At 32.3% G+C, this 21,227-nt stretch overlaps 2 protein-coding genes across 2 annotated transcripts; both read right to left on the reverse strand.

Moving 5' to 3' along the window:
• Positions 1 to 2,139: 2,139 nt before the first annotated feature.
• Positions 2,140 to 6,433, reverse strand: LOC143225548 (thialysine N-epsilon-acetyltransferase-like). The gene is made up of 5 exons (XM_076455201.1): positions 6,256 to 6,433; positions 5,648 to 5,699; positions 3,882 to 3,962; positions 3,659 to 3,795; positions 2,140 to 2,381 (listed from the first exon to the last, which is right to left on the reverse strand). Exons 1-5 carry the CDS (start codon positions 6,319 to 6,321, stop codon positions 2,214 to 2,216), a joined length of 504 nt encoding a protein of 167 aa, XP_076311316.1. The 5' UTR covers positions 6,322 to 6,433; the 3' UTR covers positions 2,140 to 2,213.
• Positions 6,434 to 10,608: 4,175 nt separating this feature from the next.
• LOC143225547 (thialysine N-epsilon-acetyltransferase-like) lies at positions 10,609 to 19,873 on the reverse strand. Its single transcript, XM_076455200.1, has 5 exons — positions 19,667 to 19,873; positions 15,241 to 15,292; positions 12,518 to 12,598; positions 11,799 to 11,935; positions 10,609 to 10,959 (listed from the first exon to the last, which is right to left on the reverse strand). Exons 1-5 carry the CDS (start codon positions 19,751 to 19,753, stop codon positions 10,792 to 10,794), a joined length of 525 nt encoding a protein of 174 aa, XP_076311315.1. The 5' UTR covers positions 19,754 to 19,873; the 3' UTR covers positions 10,609 to 10,791.
• Between the last annotated feature and the right edge of the window lie 1,354 nt (positions 19,874 to 21,227).

Consider the following 21,227-nt stretch of genomic DNA (forward strand, 5'->3'; position numbering starts at 1 on the left):
TTATATCGTCCAACCGTACCATGGACTATCTGTGACATGTTCACAATACAACGTGAAAAAAAACAACAACATGAATGTGGTTCTTAATATATCATAGTAAATGTACACATCTATATGTTTCTCTTTGCATATAGAAGTACGTTCTAAAATTAATATTTTATTTCAATTTTTGTTTAGTACGTATGATTGAAAAATGAAAATACCAAAGCAAAACAAACCTCACTTGACAGTTCTCTGTACTAATTACAGAATTTTGTGTTCTTGGAATGCATGTATTGCACAGACCTGGTGGTTAGGCCCTCCGTGCAACGCAATCGGCAGGATGCATAACCGAAACTCATAATCTAAAACGACCGCTCTTTCAGCCGTGGGGACATTATTACATGATGGTCAATCTCACTGTCCTTTGGTAAGAAGTAAACCAAGAGTTGTCGGTGAGTGATTTAGTATCTGCCTTCCTTCTAATCTATGACTTCAGAGTAGGGGCGGCTAGCGCAGATAGATCTTAATTAGCTTTTCGCAAAATTTAAGAAAACAAACAAATATATCATAGAGTATTTTTATGTTTTGCGTGTTACAGTGCTCGGTACAAAAAAATTTGGTAAAATCACTCTGTAAAGTATGTATAAGATCCAGTAATTAATTTGATTAATTACTGCACTTATGGCGGTATTTGTGTATGTATATGAATTGTATTTTACTCTGTTTGTTCAGAACTAGGCACAAAGCTACAGAATGGGCTATCTTTGCTCTGCCTACCACGGGTATAGAAAACCGGTTGCTAGCTGTGTGAGTCTGCAGACATACCGCTGTGCCACTGGAGAGCTGTATCTTATTAAGGACTTTCTAACCAATACATTATGCATACACAAATAATTATTTTCATAAATAACTTTAAAATATTACTTTTAAAATTAACGAACTTACTTATCACAAGAGAAGTTCAATAAACATCAAAAAATAAAAACGTTCAGTTTAAGGAAATGCTTCAAAACAGCTATAGGTTTAATAATTTTTTTAAGTTTGTCTCTTTATTACGGCAAAACATATATACCGATGTAACTGCAAGATATTTTTTTGTAAAGGCATGTTCCAGATAATGTAATGTTTTTCTCACGTTAACAAATAAAGTATATGATTTTGACAAGAAACAAACACGAAGCTCTGTTGAACTCATGATTCGCCCCTTGATACAGTAATTCTATATGCTATCAGTAACCCTAAAGAAATGCAATCGCAAAATCAACACTAAGCGTTTTGTAATTATATGGTATTTCAGTTGTCCATTTTTCATCACAACGTAGCTATCTATATAAAGGTTTAAACCTACTATTAAACATAACTGCTCATTTTCAGAGGCAGACATGTTAAAATTTTAGTTTTTTAAACAAAATATACACATATATATAAATTACTAGCACTTGTGTAATATTCAAAATTATAATAAATAATTAAAACAACGTTTTATATTTACACAGTCTAACACTTTAGTGAAACCATATGGTTTCCACTATAACATTCCACATGTACAAGCTTTGGTGTGATCTATATCATCGTTAGAAGTCGCAAGACGTTAAAAGATATGTGTTATACTTTTTACTTTTTTTTTCGCATTACTTTGCATATTTCTTTGATGTACTATACTTTAATAATATATTTCAACACATATTAATATATTGACTTGATTGACTGTTACAGAAACTTTAGAAATAATGAAATATAAAAATAAGTACTAAATAGAGATGAAGGAACAGCACGTCAGTTTGTTAACATATGGCGAGATACTGAATAAAAAGTAGACCAAGGAAATATGCAAATAACAGTGACGCAATGCGACATGGGTAAAAGTATCAAGTGTCTTGTAACTCCTAAGATAACATAGATCCCGCCGAAACTTGTACATGCAGAATGTCATTTTAAAGTAGAAGTCGTAAGGCTTTAATAAACTTTTAAATTGTGTAAACATGAAAAATTCTTTATAATTATTTGTTACAAATGTACACAACGAAATTTTTTAGTTGTAACAGCATTATCGTGTACAATGTACACATTTATAGAATCATTCAATAAAATGTTTCATTGTATAATGTCAAATGTTTTGAAACACCATGTGGAAGATTTATTCTAAAAATTCATTGGTCTGTTTTATTATGTTTATTGATAATTATTAGATTTATTTAATTTGATGCTATCAACAGAATAAATGTAAGTATTTATTTTTCAACTAAACGGAACAAGTCGTCCTTCTTCAGACAAAAGATATCCCATCCTTCAGTTTCTGTAAGGTCTATGACACCTTGCTCCTTGTAAAACTGAACAGAGGACATATCCTGCTTCAACATAGTAAAATTTAAACGACAGCATCCATTTTGGATTCCTTCCTGTTGAAAACGTTAATAAATCTTTATAGTGCATGAAACATGTTATCTTCCTTAACAAATCATATCCCGTCACTGCAATAAAACAACTTCTGTATGTGTTGTTATGCTTGACTAGTGATGTATTTTTGTATTCAAACTATATAAAAACAAGTAGGTAAACAACGATTTATAAGCATGAGCTTTATTGATGGTAGAACGTACTACATGTTTTGACAGAAGAATTGCCTGTCTTCTTCACAGATATAATAAGTACTAAACAGTACAAGGTTTATACGTCATTACAAAGACTGGAATTAAATGTGATGAAAATAGTTCAATTCTGGTGAACAGATTTTGCCAAATACGCTGATGTTGCTAGAGCCATTATCACGTGATAATGACATATAAACCTTGGATTGCTTATTACTGATCATATCTAAAGAAGACAGCCCAAAATTCTGTCGAAAATTGTAATATGTTCTACCGTTAATAAAATTCTTCCTTATATTTATATTTTGTCTTCACCGACCTATTATTTTTTAATCATAATATGCTTCTCAACTTAAGTATGTAAGTTACATCAAATTTTATTAAGAGACCCATGTTTGGGATTGTAGTGGGACCTGATAGTTCCTGGGTCAGTCTTGAAATAAAGAATACCAAAACAAAAAGATATATTTTATGTTTTATGTATGCATTTTTACATATATCACTAAAAATTAAAAGGTCAAAGTTAAAAATCATAAAAATAATTTTCAGAGTTGAAATGAAAAATGTAAAGTAGTCAATAAGTTAAAAGCAAACACACAAACAAAAATAACAAAACACAATAAATATCCAAAGTTTCGTGTGAATAAGAAACCAAGGTATTTAATGACAAACATAAAAAATAAAACAGTTGGATTATTATATAAAATATTAATATTGTAGGATATTGACAACAGATAAATGAATATCTTTAAATAATCTAAAATTATCAAAAAAATACGAATAAATTATAGTAGATAATAAAGTAAAATAGTGACATATCTTTCAAGAAAGTTTTTATTATTAATTTCTTGCCTAATCTTTCTGCATGCTTCTATACTGTTAGTCGACGAGCTATGAAGATGTTAATAATATTTAATTTATCCTCAAATGAACTTGTTAAAAAAAATTAGTTATTAAAAACGATCTGTAGTTAAGATTTTCTACTATTAGCAGGAATTTGGTTGGATCAAATCAATCTTTTTGTGTATACCACTAACTTAAAATGACATATAAAAAAGACTTTATTATGATATAAAAAAAAAACTGACTTGAGCCATCCTTTTCTGGAGGGCGCTACCTATTCCACGCCCTCTATACTGGAGGCTAACGTACAAATCTTGCACGTCTATTGACCTGCCTTCCCATGTAGAGTACGAAAAGAAGTATAGTACATATCCGACAATACCTGAAGAAAATAATCAAGTAATAGATATTACAAATGTACTATACAAAATAAACATTTAATTAACAAATGAAATATTTTAGTATTACCTGAGTTTAATTCTTCTTTATTCAACTCTGCTACAAAACAGTAGTAAAATGGTTTCTTCTCGAACCCATCCTTCTGTAAGGCTAAAAAAAACCCAACATGAATGACAATTAGCTTTCTTTTATAAACATTAGAAATACATTCGATTAACTAAAATTTCACCCTAATTCGTTTTACACTTTTCGCCTTTTCCTTTGAGTAATATAAACAATAAAAACATATGATTTTGATTTACGTCAAATAGTCTTTTGTTCACTTTCTTGTGAAATAATAAACTGAAGTACGATAAATAATGAATGCAGGCCCAACATGGCCAGGTGGTTAAGGCACTCTACTCGTAATCTGAGAGTCGCGGGTTCGAATTCCCATCACACGAAACATGCTTGCCCTTTCAGCCGTGGGAGCGTTATAATGCAACAATCCATCCCACTATTCATTGGTAAAAAAGTAGCCCAAAAGTTGGCGGTAGGTGGTAATGATTATCTGCCTTTCCTTTAATAATCTTACACAGCTAAATTAGGGACAGCTAGCGCAGATAGCCCTTATGTAGCTCAAAATTCGATAAAAAAAAGGGACTTTACTTTCCTGATAATAATAACAAAAACTTTATTTCATCCACCCATTCACCCTTATGGCTTTACTAAGCTTGTAGTACAAGAAGTCCACTTAGTTCAATACTACCATTATAATGCTAAAAACTGAGCTTTGATACTCATGGTTGATACAACATTGTGTAGTTTTACGCTTAACAACAACAAATAAACTTGTACTACTACCTGCTAGCCCTCATGAAACCGCAAGGGCAAAATTTTGGCTGAAATTGGTTTCTTTTATTATTATTTGGAGAGGTATAGTCGTTTTTCTCTCAAACTTTATTGCTAAAATATCTAAATCCTTTTCTTGTGCACTAAAAGTTCTGCAAAGTAACAGAATGACTCGTTCAAAGCTTCCTATGTGTAATTTTTATTAAATGACCTTCAACACTGATTGAGATATTTACATTTGATCGAGGTCACTTCTGAAGGATATGTAAAAAGAAAAGTGTGAGTGAAGTGAAGTACGTGTTCAACATAAAAGTCCTTGTTCTTTAAATAATCCAAAACCGCAAATTTATTTGTTTATTTGCTTTTAAGTAAAAACATTTAAAATGAGTTGTCAGCGTCATATGACTGACGAGTCGCCGATGTCCAGCAAAGAGTTTGAGAACGAAAACAAACATTTTTTTTTTTCATTCAAGTAAATTTTCATAAAAAATTACATTAAGACTGTGCAAGCATGATACAGATTCACGTGTCTGGCTTGTTTCCATGGAATACAAAGCAACACTTCTTGCCATATTACTTTATAACATTTCAACATCCATTACTGATTATTGACAAACAAACATAACAGAAGTTAAAAACAAAAGCTTTTAATTACGGTCGTACCACTGGACAGTATGTCTGTCTGTTTATTGTTCTTATGGCATGACTTTTGATGTAAAAATGTTTTCGCCTTTTGATGCGCATGTGCTCTGGCAATTTCACTCATTAATAATTTGGGATCTTCACGACTGTAGCTTTCTCTCATAATGGTATCCAAAACTGAACATACCTAAACACAATTTACACAGTAAAATAAAAAGATAAAGTAAACTTTATTTTTGATAATATTATTATTACGTCAGTTGCTATAAGTTCAACTTTACAAAATCTGGTAAACGCCCGGGAAACATGTAAATAGTTTGTCGAATGAGGACCGTTTTATAATTTGTTATACAATTACATACCTTCTTCATCTACTCTGGGGCCATTTGGCATCCTTTTATTTTCTGCCATTTCCTAGTAACATTTTTCGAAAAAAAAGTGTGTTTTTAATTGACGGTGGATATAACAGCATGAAATTACACGTAACAAATATTATCAACTAACGAGAAGGGCAGATATATATAACCAACAAATATGCCATGAAATATTTATTTTTTATGATTGATATATATATTTCGATTTCTATATTGGAAACTTCGTAATTTTTTAAAGTTCAAATAATTCAAAATATCTGACGTATCTTTAGCTATATAGAAAATTGTGCTTTTGAATTATTTATTATTATTCTTGATACTTGAATAACATTATTTACGTAACTATGGAAGTGTTTTGTTTTAAGTGCTAATAAATTAATAACTTTACGTAAATACGAAAACATTACTAACTACAATAACTAATACTAAAAAGCAGCAGTTAAAATATATGTTCCGAACCATGTTAGATAAAATATCTATTTAAATTAAACTTAGAATCCTACATTTTGCTACATGTGTATATTTGATATAGGATTATTATACTGAGTAAGTAACGCAGCTTCTCACTTTAAATGAAATGGAAAAATAACATTTACCTTAATTAGCCGAACGATGTCCTTACAATCGTCTTTTGTTGCCGGTCGGATTAAAAATAAACTCATTTTTGCTTCCTTGTCGTTCCTGGCTTTTAGTAAATATATAATATATATATATAGGCACCAAGATACTATATGTGTATATTCACTTCCTCTATTTGTCCCTGAAACAATGATGGTGTATTATCTTGTAGTTTTAGATACACTAAGCTCCAGAGGAGCGCTGTGAGCGACGTCTGGAGTTTCATTATACTGAATTTAGCCTCCAGTGTGATAAAAAATGTGTAGCACTATCTATTTTCTTTACAAACTTACTTTTCGTTATTATATAAGTTTTAATTAACGTATTAACTTGCCGGCTTCGTATAAAAATTATTAAATATATATAATATCAAAAAAGCCACAAACACGAACATTCATAGTGTTAATTATATTTCGTTGGCGATAAACAGGCAAATTAATTTACCTTTGTCAGCAGCTGATTCACAGAATAAGTTCAAATTTCTGTTTCAGTAATATGGTATGTTAGGCTTATGTAATAAAGGTTGTGTTTGAATTTGATTAATGTGTTTATTTAGGCAATATCATATAGGTGCATAAGTTTTGGTTCTTGCAATTACATATCGTATATTTAACACTGTTCAAAGACATTAGGACAAAGTCAAAAATTAAATATCGGACTACTTTTTAAGGAAGAATGGAAGGTAAATTACAGGCGAAACATCAACATTTTATTAATCTTCATATTTAGTGCAACAGAAACTCAGTAGAAGTGCTTGAGTTCAACAAACAGTTAATATTTTGAGTGCTTACTTTTTTGCTTTAATAACTGCTGAAAGTGCCCTTTGTGATTTTACTCCAAAAGCTTCTAATACACTTCTTTAAAGTTTCTTTTGAAGTAACTTTTGATTTGTCAAGTTTTTGATCCAGCAACTCCCAGATCTGCTCGGTTGGGTTGAGACCGGGCCATTATGCATTTGAATCATTTTAGAAGCTTCTTGCTTAGTTAAGTAATTTCTGTACAGGTTGGATGATTCTTTGGAGTCGTTATTTTCTTGCTAGTAGAATCCTTTACCAATAAATACACAAACCACTGGGTATATTATGACAGATCAATATCTGTTAGTATTTGTGTTTATCCATTATTACATACATTTTGCAAATATTTCGGGCCAGGCATGGCCAAGCGCATAAGGCGTACGACTCGTAATCCGAGGGTCGCGGGTTCGCGCCCGCGTTCGCCAAACATGCTCGCCCTCCCAGCCGTGGGGGCGTTATAATGTTACGGTCAATCCCACTATTCGTTGATAAAAAGAGTAGCCCAAGAGTTGGCGGTGGGTGGTGATGACTAGCTGCCTTCCCTCTAGTCTTACACTAGTCTTAGGGACGGCTAGCACAGATAGGCCTCGAGTAGTTTTGTGCGAAATTCCAAAACAAAGAAACAAACAATGCAAATATCTCCTGTCACTTTAGCAGAAAAACACTCCCTAATCATCACACTGCCTCCCCCATGCTTCATAAGTGTTATGCATACCTGTCACCTTTCTTTCGCTGGACATACAACCAACGCTTTGAGCCAAATATTTGAAACTTGGACTCATTCGTCCATAACACCCTTTTCCTATCATCAACAGTCTAGTTTTTGTATTTTTAGCAAATCTCAGTCTCTTGATAGTATCTGGAAATCGAAATAAAGGTTTTTGAACTGCTACGCGACCGAATATTTCATTCTTGTTGAGTTCTTTTTGATACCGTCAATCTGAACACTTTTCGGTCATGCTTGAGATCAATGACAGTCTTCATTCTGTCCTTTGCTCTACTAAAAATTCTCTTTGCTGTTTCGGCCGTGGCATGGCAACAAAGCTTAATATATGGTGTTAAATATTACTTTTATCAAAATCTATTTGTGGAGTGTATTAAAATGATTTCTTATAGCATATACCGGTATCATATGCTAGCTTCTTTCTAAATAGTTAAAATACTGCATGTGGTACCATAGTAGTTATTAAAGACCCAAATTTGGTCAGTATGCTTATTCAAGTAGAATCTTTACGACATTCCATTGACACAAGTATATGGGAATTCTAAAGAGTAAGTACTCTCACCTTGGCTTTTTCATTTGTTAACAGGGAGCGGTGAAGTATTACCATAGTGTTGAAATTTACATTTTTTAATGGCATGGGAGAATTAGTCCAATAAAATAAAAAAATGGCAAAATATATTCTATTGACCTTACAGTTCTGCACAATACTGTTTATATGAGCATATATCTTTGTGTGTTGTAACGAATTTAATAACATATATTCATTTTAATATTGATGTCTGTTTTAGTTCAATATATATACTTAGAAGTGCATTAACTTATATTCGAAACTCTCGCATGTTCTCTAAAATTGTAGAAAATTCTTGAGTTTAAAAATTAACAATGTACTATGTAAATATGTGTGTATGTAAAATCCTACAGGTTGCCAGTATTATTACAAACTGAACTTCCGAGAACCTCGCCATAAAGTTTATAAAGACAGTGGTATATATAAACTTCGGAAGCCATAACTGTAATTATCGCTTATCAATCTGGAAACTACAGATATTTGACTAGGAACGTTAACAGATTTTAAACATTACAAACCATTTAACTTCAGTGAATTAGCTTCGGACGTTAGTATTTTTACGAGGACGTTAAATATCTTTGTCGGTAAAAAAAATTAACTTGTAAGCGGTGTGAGGCCGACCATCAAAAGATAGCTAACTAGCTTAAGCGAGATGTAACAGTATCACCTCAGGATTAATTTGTTCATCATGGACCTGGATCGTCGATCAAATATACAGTTCTAGATCAGATAGAAGACTCAATATTGTTCATAAAACTTTTGTATATAAATCGTTTTGCAATAAATTGCACTCTTGTTTGTATATTAATATATATTTATGTTAAAAATTAAAACTGTGTGTATCAATCTTGTTGGCAAATATCATAAATTTGAAACATATTGACATCAAATTAACTTCTAAATCAAATTAGAATTTCCGACTCTTTTGAAATCGTAATACGTCAGTTAATAAGAAACGCAATTCGGAGACTCGTCCGAAATAAATTACAATACGTAACAGTGTGTATTTGCATTATACGCAATCATATATGTTTTCTATCTGTTTTTATTAACATAAGAATTATCTAGTTTCTATGCAGTTTTGGCATAAACATATGGTCCAGTAGAGCAGTGATGTTTATTAAATTTGCTTTGTTTCTTTGTAGCAGCTAATATCTATCTACCCGAGAGAATGCTGTGATTTCTTTGCTTAAGTATTAGAAAGGATCGATGGCTGCAACTTCCTTTGTTGACTTAATGGATGATATCTTTATGTTAAATTCAGCAAATGTTGCGATAGAACAACAGTCACGTGGTGCTCCCATCGAAGAAAAATATAGGAAGTTACTTTAAAAATCGAAGTGTTTATTCTTTCTCAGTTTGACACGAACATCTTAACATTTAACTTGACAGTATCTCTGAGGGAAAGAAAGTTACCAACGACATATTGAACCATTAGAGACGATTGTATTTTTGCTTGTGCAAGTACGTACGGTGTGTTTTATTTCTGTTCGAATATTTTAATAATATTGTGTTCATTTTTCTTTGTGCTCTCTCTTTAAATAACAATCACAGGTTGAATATGAAATTAATTTGTACTCTTGGCTGTATCTGACATATTGTAAACACTATAGTGGGTATTTTAGATTGTATTTTGGCTGCTGTTAAAATTCACTGTAATGCTGTAATTCAATTTTTTAAAAATATTTCTACCAGTTACATAGGTTTTTATATTACCCATGTTTTAAAATATTGTACGTTTATTCGTTATTTTATAATAATAATATATAACAATATTGTTTGTTTATTTTGAATTAAGCACAAAGCTACACAATGGGCTATCTGTGCTCTGCCCACCACGGGTATCGAAACCCGGTTTTTAGCGTTGTAAGTCCGCAGACATACCGCTGAGCTACTGGGGGGCATATAACAATATACATTTGCTATGATCTACAATTTATTTTTGGTTACTATAGTAGAATATAAAATTTTAAAATTTCATTTTTTATTGCAAAACAGAAACTTTCTCATTATAAGAAAAGTAGCCAGATAAAAACATATTAACTTAGGTACTCGCATTATTACATTTAAATATTTCAAAATTTAGTCTTGCCACATCATATTTGAAACACGTGTTATAATATCTGAAAACCAAGTGTTTCACGTGACTATAACATCTTTTTTTTTAAGTTTCATAAAATGTATCCTACTTTAGTATTTCTATACACTTTTTATGATCCACAGTTTGCCTTCTAGAATAAAATATACATAAAAATAATTGTTTTATTAGCAACATAGTCATGTGCAAAATACGAACGTTCGTAATTCCTCAACAGCCTGATTTCAAATACCCCAAGAAAATAAAGTCTAACATTATTTTTCTGTTCTGTCACACTCATTAGCTGGTTTTTCATTTCCACTTTATTAGAAAATTAAAGCATGTCTCTTAATTTTCAGTAAAACGGTATAATTCATTCTTCTGTAGGCGGAAGATATGATATCCATCAGTTTCAGTGACGTTTGTTGCACCGTGTTTCTTGTAGAACTCGATAGAGGACGTATTCCACTTCAGCACAGCAAAATTTAAAATAAAACATTCATTTTTGATTCCTTCCTGTTAAAAAACATTTAAAATGTGTATATTGTATTAAATATATGATTAACTCAATTGCTTGGAGAAACAAGCTGAAACCATAAGGAATAAAGTTTAATTTACTAATTATTTTCCGTGATACTTAATTGTAGTGATTTTGTTTTAATTGTAACATTGAAATTGTATATAATTTTGAGTAAAAGTTTTATGTTCGAGATTTACGAACCTAACAGTTTTTTAGTCAGTTTCTAAATCACTACACTACATACATCAAACTAAAAAAATAAAAAAATTGAAGTTACGATATTTTATAGCATTAAAATGAAAAATGCAAAGCAAGTAATGGGTTTTACAAATTAGGAAAATTAAGATACTTAATTTGGTGTGAATAAGAAACCATAGTATTTAATAATAAACACGAGGAATTAAAAATGCAGGAATTTTTAAGAAAATACTTTTTCAAATTAACAACTAGTATTTTAACATATTAAAATAGAAAAATAATAAAATGTTCAGTAATTAATCATGATTGAATTGCATTAACAAATAAGGTACAGTAAGATAATAAATGACACATCTGAATTATTCGTATTTCCATCCCTTGGTTTCTCTTTGCGAATTTCTTGCTATTATTTTACCAGTTATTTTCCTAACACGAATTTGTTAAAATAAATTACTTAGTAATAAAAACCATGACTCTGTTGTCGGAACATTTCTCACATTCAACAGGATTTTGTCATGGTCAAATGACAGGTTACTATGAATTTATATACAAATAATTCCGTAAATATCACTTACCTAAAATGACATACAAGGTTCTCATTACAAAATAACTGAATATTTACAAGAATTTAACTAACTTGAGCAACCCTCTTCCACAGGGCAAGACCTATTCCACACCGTCTATATTGAGGACTAACATACAAGTCTTCCATGTATAGTGACCTGCCTTCCACACTCGAATACGTGAAGTAGAAAATTACATACCCAACAATGCCTGAAGAAGAGAGTTTATCAATGATTATTAGAAGTGTACAATGTAAAACCCTTTTTATAATTTCATAGTTTGCTTGTTTGCTTGTTCTATAACCCCTCCTACGCTTTTCAATTTGGACCTGTCAGATATTGTTTATTAAGCTAGGTATGATTCGAGATGTATCAAAAGAAGTTATTTTTCTGTTAAAATACATAGATTTCATATTCCAGTGCTGGCTAAATATAGATCAGTTAGTGTGAGGAGGTGGTGGCCGTTTTGACATTCTATTAATCATTTGAGGGTCTTCATTTTCACATTGCTTGAAATATGCATAAGCAATGTGAGAAAAAGAAGTTGGCATATTTTAAAGTCACGTTACCTATTGCTTTTACATGATATATACACATAACAAAATGTTAATTAAACAATTAAGATCAGTGTACATGAATAATTTTATTCTTATGCACTTTCAATCTTTAAAATGTCACCAGCATATTTCGAAAAGAAAACAAACTTTCATAAACCTTCCAACGTGCGTTACACAGATACACCTCAAAGTAAGATAAAGAGGTTTAATTAGCTTATCTAATAATTTCATCTTACCTGAACCTAATTCTTTATTGTTGCATTCTGCTACAAAACAGTGATAAAATGGTCTCTCCCCGAACCCATCCTTTCGTAGGACTAAAAAAAAAAGTATATATATATATGTGTGTGTGTATGTATATGTATTATAATGTTTAATTTAGTTGTAGTTAGATCTTAATTCGTTTTTTATTTCACGTTTTTCACCTATCATTACTAGAAATAGTAAGGTTTAAGACATGAACAAGGTGCTGATATAAATATCACTTTGAATGCAAAAGGTATATATTTATAGTTTGAAATATATAGGCCTTCCAGAAAATCCTTTTAAATTCCTGATGGTTTGTGTTACTTATTCATACTCCATAAATTGCAATGACGCGTTTGCAGGTAAATATGCAGTTTAACACACATCTGCATGTATCTTGTTTTTTTTGTTTTGTTTTCTCGAAAGAAACTACCGAACATAAATAACACGGCCCTCGGTCTTAGCACTGCCTATATTTATATTTTGGATTTATAATAAAGTTATAAAATTTTGTTTTCCATATAATCTTGAAATACTGACCAGAGGAAAGCAGTCAGTCTACCACCATCATCTCCGTTGTGGAATCGAACCCAGTTCGCTAGCTTGGAAATTCAGAGCTCTACCACACAGACAACTGAAACTGAGTTACACAGTGGGCTACCACTGCGGGAATCGAACGCCAATTTCAACGTATAAAACCTCGTTCTTACAGCTGAGTCACCATGAAGAAAAGCATAATGTAAAACAAATATAAAAACTACGCATGTAAACATATACCTTAGGCCGTCTTTATATCAAAACTGTAGCGTCTACGATTAATTTAACAAAAACATTTTATATAAAAAAATAAAATCGTGTAAGATAATGAAGTACATCATTAGGTCAAAAGAAATACATAGCAATACAGACAGTTTATCTATTATTGCATTTTTTTTGTGTGTGAACGTGTTTCTTTTAAAATACTGAACGTCAGCTCATCGAAAAACTATGAACTGATAGAACTAATTTGTTTGCCAATGCGTTCAGCATCCCTCTCTCGCAACAAGATTTAGTTACGGTAGCGATTTATATAGAGAGAATATAACGGCTGTATTACTTTGTTTACATGTTTTTCGCACAACTATCAGCAGTGACCTTGTACTTTGATTTGTGAGGTTTCAACGAGTGTCATTTACTGTAGTTTTAACATCTAAACAAATTTTATTTTATTGGCGAATCCAACATTACAGGAATTTCTCTTTATGGTGGTGTTTAAGTGCAATTATAAATTGAGTGAAGAATTTCTTCTGTTATTTAGTTGTTTATAAATCAATGAGATCTTGAACGAAGATGAACAAAAATTGCTTTTAATTCAGATAACTTTACACAAATATTTATGAAGATATGTAAACATTAGACGTCAACGTTTGGAATGTGGGTGCAATTATCTGTTATTCTGTGGTGGTAGTAATACCAAGTGACCCATGGAACCGTCCTTCATTTTGCAGTAATAGACTAAACAGAGGGCTGTTAATCCGTAGTACTCTCCTCCAAAACTTGGGCTATTCTAATCTGCTCGAATAATGGAATTTAACCAACGTTTATAGCTAATCTGGGGCTCCAAGGTGTGGAGAATGTTTTAGGGGCATCAAGCCGTGAATCTTTGAATTCACTGTCAGGACAAGGTTAACCATTATGCCAACAGTTCTTAAAATGAGAGTTGGAAAGAAGACATGCTCAAACATAAACATTATTATTTTAAAATTGTTTGTAATTACCCTACATATTTTTTAACAAAATCAAAAGTTTATTGGAGTATATTAGAACAGTATCTACCTTCTTTTTCAGATGAAAGTCACATAAAATTATCTGGGTCGTGAGAAAGGTATATTATGGTACCATTGTACAGGGCCACATTTGGCCCTCATTTTTAGTAAGCTTGTAATTTCGGTGGTAGCAGGTAGTAGTTCTATCACTTCGTTGTTCGTATGCCATAGCAGTTAATGGTTAAGTTTTTTTTTCCTTGTGATGTGCAGATCTATGTCCACTCATTCCTGAATCTAAGTTCCTTACAAACAAAATTACAAAATTATCTCTCACAGTTATAATCCAGTATTGAACATATCAAAATTTTCTCTCACTGTAGCATCCATAACTGGATATATTTTGATACAACCTTCTCTCACAGAGGCATCTAAAAATGACAGTTTTGTTCGTTTGTTTGTGATTAAGCTCAAAGCTAAACAATGGGCTATCTGTGCTATTCACATCACGGGTAGAAGAACGCGATTTTTAGCGTTATAAGCATGAGATTTACCACTAAGCCCCGACAGGTCGAACTTATCATATTTTGATATAATTTTCTCTCACGAAAGCATTCAAAACTAAAAGTATTTTGATATAACAGCCTATCATAGTAGCATCTTGAACTGGACATATTTTTATGTATAGCCTGCCTGTCAAAGTAGCACTTAAAATCAGGCATGTTTTGATATAACTGTCTATCACAGTAGCATCCAAAATTGAACATATTTAAATATAATCGTTTGTCATAATACTATTCTGAACAAGACATATTTTGACATAGCTTTCAAGAAAAAGATAAAACTAATGTTTGACGAAATTAGGTCAGATGCTAACGTTTAACTTTCAAAAATACTAGAGGTCCATGGAACACAGAAATTATAATGTATTGAATGAGAATCATTTTATAATTTAATACAAAACTACTCACCTTTTTCATCTATTTTGGGACCAAATGGAATTCTTTCATATTCTGCCAAATCCTAGTTAATATATTTTAAAAGACCTTTTTAATATATAAGATAATGCAACAGAATATCATTAAGATAGAGTAATGACAAGTACATATGTACGTATGTATCGAATTCGTACGCCAAGAATTATTTTTTAATTTATACAAACGAATTGCGATTTCTATATTCGGTTTGTTTTGCTTTTGAATTTCGCGCAAAGCTACACAAGGGTTGTCTACGCTATCCTTTCCTTATTTAGCAATATAAGACTAGAGTAGTGACAGCTAGTCGTCAACTCTTGGTCTACTCTCTTATCAATGAATAGTGGGATTGACCGTTACCTTATAACGCCCCTGCGGCTGAAAGGGCGGGCACGTTTGGTGTGACGGGGATTCAAACCCGCGACCCTCAGATTATGAGTCGAACGCTTTAACCCACTTGGTCATGGCAGGCCTTCCATATTCGGAAATTTTTAATATGAAGTCCAAATAACTGAAAATATTTGAAGCATGCCCAACTGTTCGCAAACCTGTGACATATATTAACCATAATTTTTATACAAATTATATTGACTATGATAATTATGTAATCACGGACATTTGTAAATGTTTTAATTTTGGCTACTGACAGCTTTCGAATAATTTAAATAAGTGAGAAAACAACGACTTGTAAGTGCAATCAACATTGAAATATCGTAATTAATAATCAGAATTTTGTGTGAAAGTAAATAAGTGTATAATAACGTACCAACAACACTATATCTGATGTACCCAGCATTGATGAAGCTTTTCATTCAATAACGAGTCACTTCAGACTGACAGGGATATGACAGACATAGTAAGATTAAGACACGTGCTAGTGTGCCTTGCAGCAATGGAAACAGCCTATAGGATGGCCCGGCGTGGCCAGGCCAGGTGGTTTAGGCACTTGACTCGTAATTCCCGTCACACCAAACATGTTCTCCCTTTCAACCGTGGGGGCGTTATAATGTTACAGCCATTCCCACTATTCGTTGGTAAAAGAGTAGCTCAACAGTTGGTGGTGGGTGGTGATGATTAGATGTTTTCTCTTTAGTCTCACACTGCTAAATTAGGGACAACTCGCCCAGACAGCCCTCGTGAAGCTTTGCGTAAAATTCAAACCAGATCACACGAATTTATTTCACTAAGGGGAATTTCTCGCGGTGAAAATGTTAATAAAACCTCAGTTAACTTCGACAGTGGCACCACTGGTTGATAGTAGATATAGCACCATCTTAAGATCGCATGTGTCATTGGAGATGCAAGATAGCCAAGTAATTTTCGTATAAAACATCGGTCAGCCTTGGGTAGTGATGCCAACTGTCTTTTAAAAGCCAGATCTGGATTAGCGGCTAAATTTCGAACGAAATAAAATAAAATGAAACATGACGTCATAGCTGAAACTTGTACAAATTTGAAACATTGTGATGCAATTAAATGCGGTATCAATTGTTTCAATTTCAAAGTATATTTTTATGAAGTATAATTGTATTTATGACAATTATAACTGGTGATTGTTAGGTTAGGTTAGATTTGTTGTAGTTTAATTAGACAAACTTGATACAAATGAGCTCTATGACGTCATACCCCGCATGACGTCATGTTTCATTTTGTTTCAATTCGTTCTAAATTTAGACGCGCGTCAGATCTGGCTTAATATTTTGTTATTTGGCTTAAATTTTTCTGTTAAAAAATAAAAACAAAATTGTAAATATAATAGGTTACCCTTTTCCTTTAGAAAAATATATTATTCTAGCAGCGTATCCTTTCTTCCACAAATCTTTTTTTCTGACTTTGTTATTGCAACACTGATTTTAGGTCAGCATGTCATTGTATGATGATAAAACTCAAGTGCTTGAACGAGTTTTCATTAAGAAGCTATTTTGTGTCCGTGAAAATACTTTTGAAGTGCCAAAGATATAAGAATACGTTTTTAGACAAATTAATAATTAGTTGTCACCTTTATAATGGATAAGTAACTGAATATCAGTAATAAATCTGATACGAGTAAAACTCTTCCTAGGCCTAGGCCTAATACGAATTCATCGTCGTCTGCAAGCACTTCAACGCAGGACGATGCAAAAAGTGCCGCAACAAGAAAGAAAAGAAAGCATGATTAAAGATTTATTGAATATGGTTTTACATGGACAAGTAATGCATTGTATGTTGAATGTAGAATAGTGTTGATTAACTAGTTTACATCCATGTCAGCAAATTGCTTAACCGAGTTAATAAGGCGAGTAAAAGCGAGTCCAATTTTTTCGCTTCAGATTGATGAATCAACAGATGTCGTAGATTATGCGATATTGCTTGTCATTGTTCGCTATATTCACGAGGCTATTTTTGAAGAAGACATGCTAATTTCCAAGTCTTTGCCAACTAAAACAACAGGCGAAGAAATATTTAAACTCATCGATTTATTTATGGAAGAACATCCATAAAGAAGATCCAATGGCAGCTTTGCTGAAGTATTTGCACTGATGGGGCTGCAGGTATGAATGGAAATTTTTCAGATGCAGTGGCTCGCATAAGAAAGAAAAACCCAGACATCGAGAGTATCCACTGCAATCTTCATCGTCATGCACTTGTAATGAAACGAATGACAGAAGACTTAAAATAAGTATTGGGTGATGTCATAAAAATAGTTAATTTTATAAAATCAAGACCACTCAATGCGAGGATCTTCAGTTTACTCTGTGAAGATATGGGAAGTTTGCATAAAAATTTGTTGCTTCATACTGAAGTCTGATGGCTTTTTTGGGGAAAAGTTCCTGCTCGGATTTACGAACTGCGTGAGGAGATAGGTTTCTTTTTATATGAATGCCATTTTGAACTTGCATACAAATTAAGGGACAAATGATGGATACAAAAAGCAGTTTACCTTTCGAACGTATTTGCTTATCTAAGTGAAGTGAATGCTACAATGCAGGGTACCAGGATAACGTACTTCAAGCTCAGATTAAAATGGAAGAGCTTTAACGTAAGTTAAAACTTTGGAAGAACTTGATTGCTTCGAAAATCTCGGTTTTTTTTAAACTTATGAATGAAATTTCCTTAAGTGAAGATGGAAAAGTTTCAGTCTTGCAGCACACATCTGACTTGTGTCCAACTATTGGTAAGTACTTCCCTCCTCATTTAGAAATATTACTGTGGATTCAAAATCCCTTTGTTGACTCTGCAAATACCAATGATTTGCCTTTTAAAGAAAAAGAACAGTTTACAGAAATTTCAATCGATTACACCCTAAAAACAAAATTTCAGCAGGAACGAATTACACCATTCTGGATTCAAACGGCCCTGAAATAGTTAACAGAGCTTTGAAAATTTTGATGCGTTTTTCAACAACGTATCTTTGAGAGCAAACATTTTCATTGTATACAGCTACGAAGACCAAATTTACAAAGCGGCTAAATATTGAAGATGACTTGCGCTTACAGGTAACAACCATAATTCCAAGTACTGAACTACTCTGTGAACAAAAGCAAGCCCACCCGAACCACTAATAAATAAATAAGTACATTGTACTTTTACTGATATAAATTTTGCAAGCAGAAAATTTTGAACAAGTAAATAAGGTAAAAGTTTTTCGTTAAATATTGATATTTTAAATAAATATATATATTCTAAAAGTTTAAAGTAAACTTTATCTGGTGCTAGTTACTGATTGTTTCTATTTTGATATTAAGGCTCCGGAATGTTTTTCTTTCTGATGTGAAGCTCCGTAGATCTAAAACGTTTGGGAACCCCCGGGTTAAACAACCACAGAATTGACGGGAGAAAAACAGATCTGTAATTACCAATAAGAATTTTTTATTTAAAGCAGAGAAAAATGTATGATAATATATCAAGCACATTATATTTTCTACATCCAGAATTAACGTCTTATTCCAGAGTTCTGACAAGTTGGGAGGCAGCAAACATAGTAAGGGAAGATACACTATTTATTTCGTAGTCATAGTTATAAGTTCTTTATTTTTTTTGGGTGGGGAATTTCGCACAAAGCTATTCGAGGGCTATCTACGCTAGCCGTCCCTAATTTAGCAGTGTAAGACAAGAGGGAAGAGCTAGTCATCACCACCCACCGCCAACTCTTGGGCTACTCTTTTTACCAACGATTGACCATCACATTATAACGCCCCCACGGCTGAAAGGGCGAGCATGTTTGGCGCGACGGGGATGTGAACCCGCGACCTGAGATTACGAGTCGCACGCCTTAACACGCTTGGCCATGCCGAACCCCATAAGTTCCTTAAACGTATACCTAACTAGTGAATTTTTGTTAGGAATATACTTATGAGCTAATTATTAGTAATACTACACTGCTTATGTAACAAATTTTTTACTTTAAATGAAAACAAGCCAATAAAAAATAGCATTTATTTACCTTAATTAATCGAATAAGGTCTTTGCAGTCATCTTCTGCTAACAGTCGGATTGAAAATGAACTTAAATTCATTTTTGTTTCTTCCATGCCCCTAGTTTCAGTAAAATTCTCTAGGGTGCTTGTTTTTTATGTTGAGAAATACACAACAGTACAACTTTAACGATACAGCTGTACTCAACTTCAACATCAAGTGAAACGTATAATTTCTGCCGTTTGAGTCAACTTTTATAAGCATTCATATTACTCATAGCGGCGGCATCTAGTGTTTAAACGTTATAGCTTTCATAAAACTAAAAGAAAAAAAAGCAAGTTTGTTTTAATCCAAAACCGCTTAATAGGCTATCTTAGCTCTGTCACTATGGGGAATCGAACCTAGTATTTCACCATTGTAAGTTCAGAAGCTAAACGCTGAATCACTCACTAGCAGATGAAGTACAAAACATGTATAAATAGCTTTTTTTTTTTATTATAGAGACGTTAGCGAAGTTGTTCGTGTGAGGTAAAAATCATACAGAAACAAAATAAACATGTATAGACTTTTATTACTTTTGATTATAAGTAGATAAAGTTCCACATGTATTATTCGTGACTTGTTCCTAGCCTATATTTAACTTTCTATTTGGTTGATATTATTTACCAATCATAAGTAAAGCAACAACAACAAATATAAAACAAATAAAATATACTTGTAATGAAGTATCATATGCAACATTCATTGTCTGCTATGTCTATTTAATTAAGGTTACATGTACTTGTCTTGAGATGGTAGGTGAAGCATTTACTGTCTTTGACTATTATATCTGTTTACATAAAGTCATGCATATTCGTCATGAAGTGTTAGATATGTTGCATTTTAAATTTATCGCGAACGAGTCTTCAATTTATCATGTTAGTGTTACTATTTAAAATAGCCAGAAATTTGAATTTCAATCTAGAAATTAATTGAATGTCGATATGTATCAAATTTATGATATTTAGTAACAATATTGATATCCACAATTTTCTTTCTTAACATAAATATATTTTAATATGCAAACAACAGTACAATTTATAATAACGGTTATTACAAATAATGATTTATATGCAAAAGTTTTACAAACAACATTGAGTCTTCTATCTGGTCTGGAACTGAATATTTTATTGACGGTTCACGATGACCAAATTAATTATAAGTTGATATTCGCTTAATGGCTAGCTATCGTGCCTATCCTGGCTGGTCTCACGCCGTTTTTGTACAAGCTGACGTTTATCCCACGAAGATATCTAATGTCTTCGTAGAAATACTAACATGCAAAGTTACTTAATTGAAGTTTAACGGATTGTAATGCTCTAAATTTATAAACGTTCTTGGCCAAATATCTCTAGTTTTCCAATTGATAAACGTTTATCACAATTATAACTTCCGAGGTTTTGTTTGTTTTTGAATTTCGTGCAAAGCTACACGAGGGCTATATGCTCTAACCGTCCCTAATTCAGCAGTATGAGACTAGAGTGAAGGCAGCTACTCATCACCGTCCACTGCCAACTCTTGAGCTACTTTTTATCATCAAACAATGGCATT

Source organism: Tachypleus tridentatus, chromosome 9 (genome assembly GCF_004210375.1).
Source record: "Tachypleus tridentatus isolate NWPU-2018 chromosome 9, ASM421037v1, whole genome shotgun sequence".
NCBI lineage: Eukaryota > Metazoa > Arthropoda > Merostomata > Xiphosura > Limulidae > Tachypleus > Tachypleus tridentatus.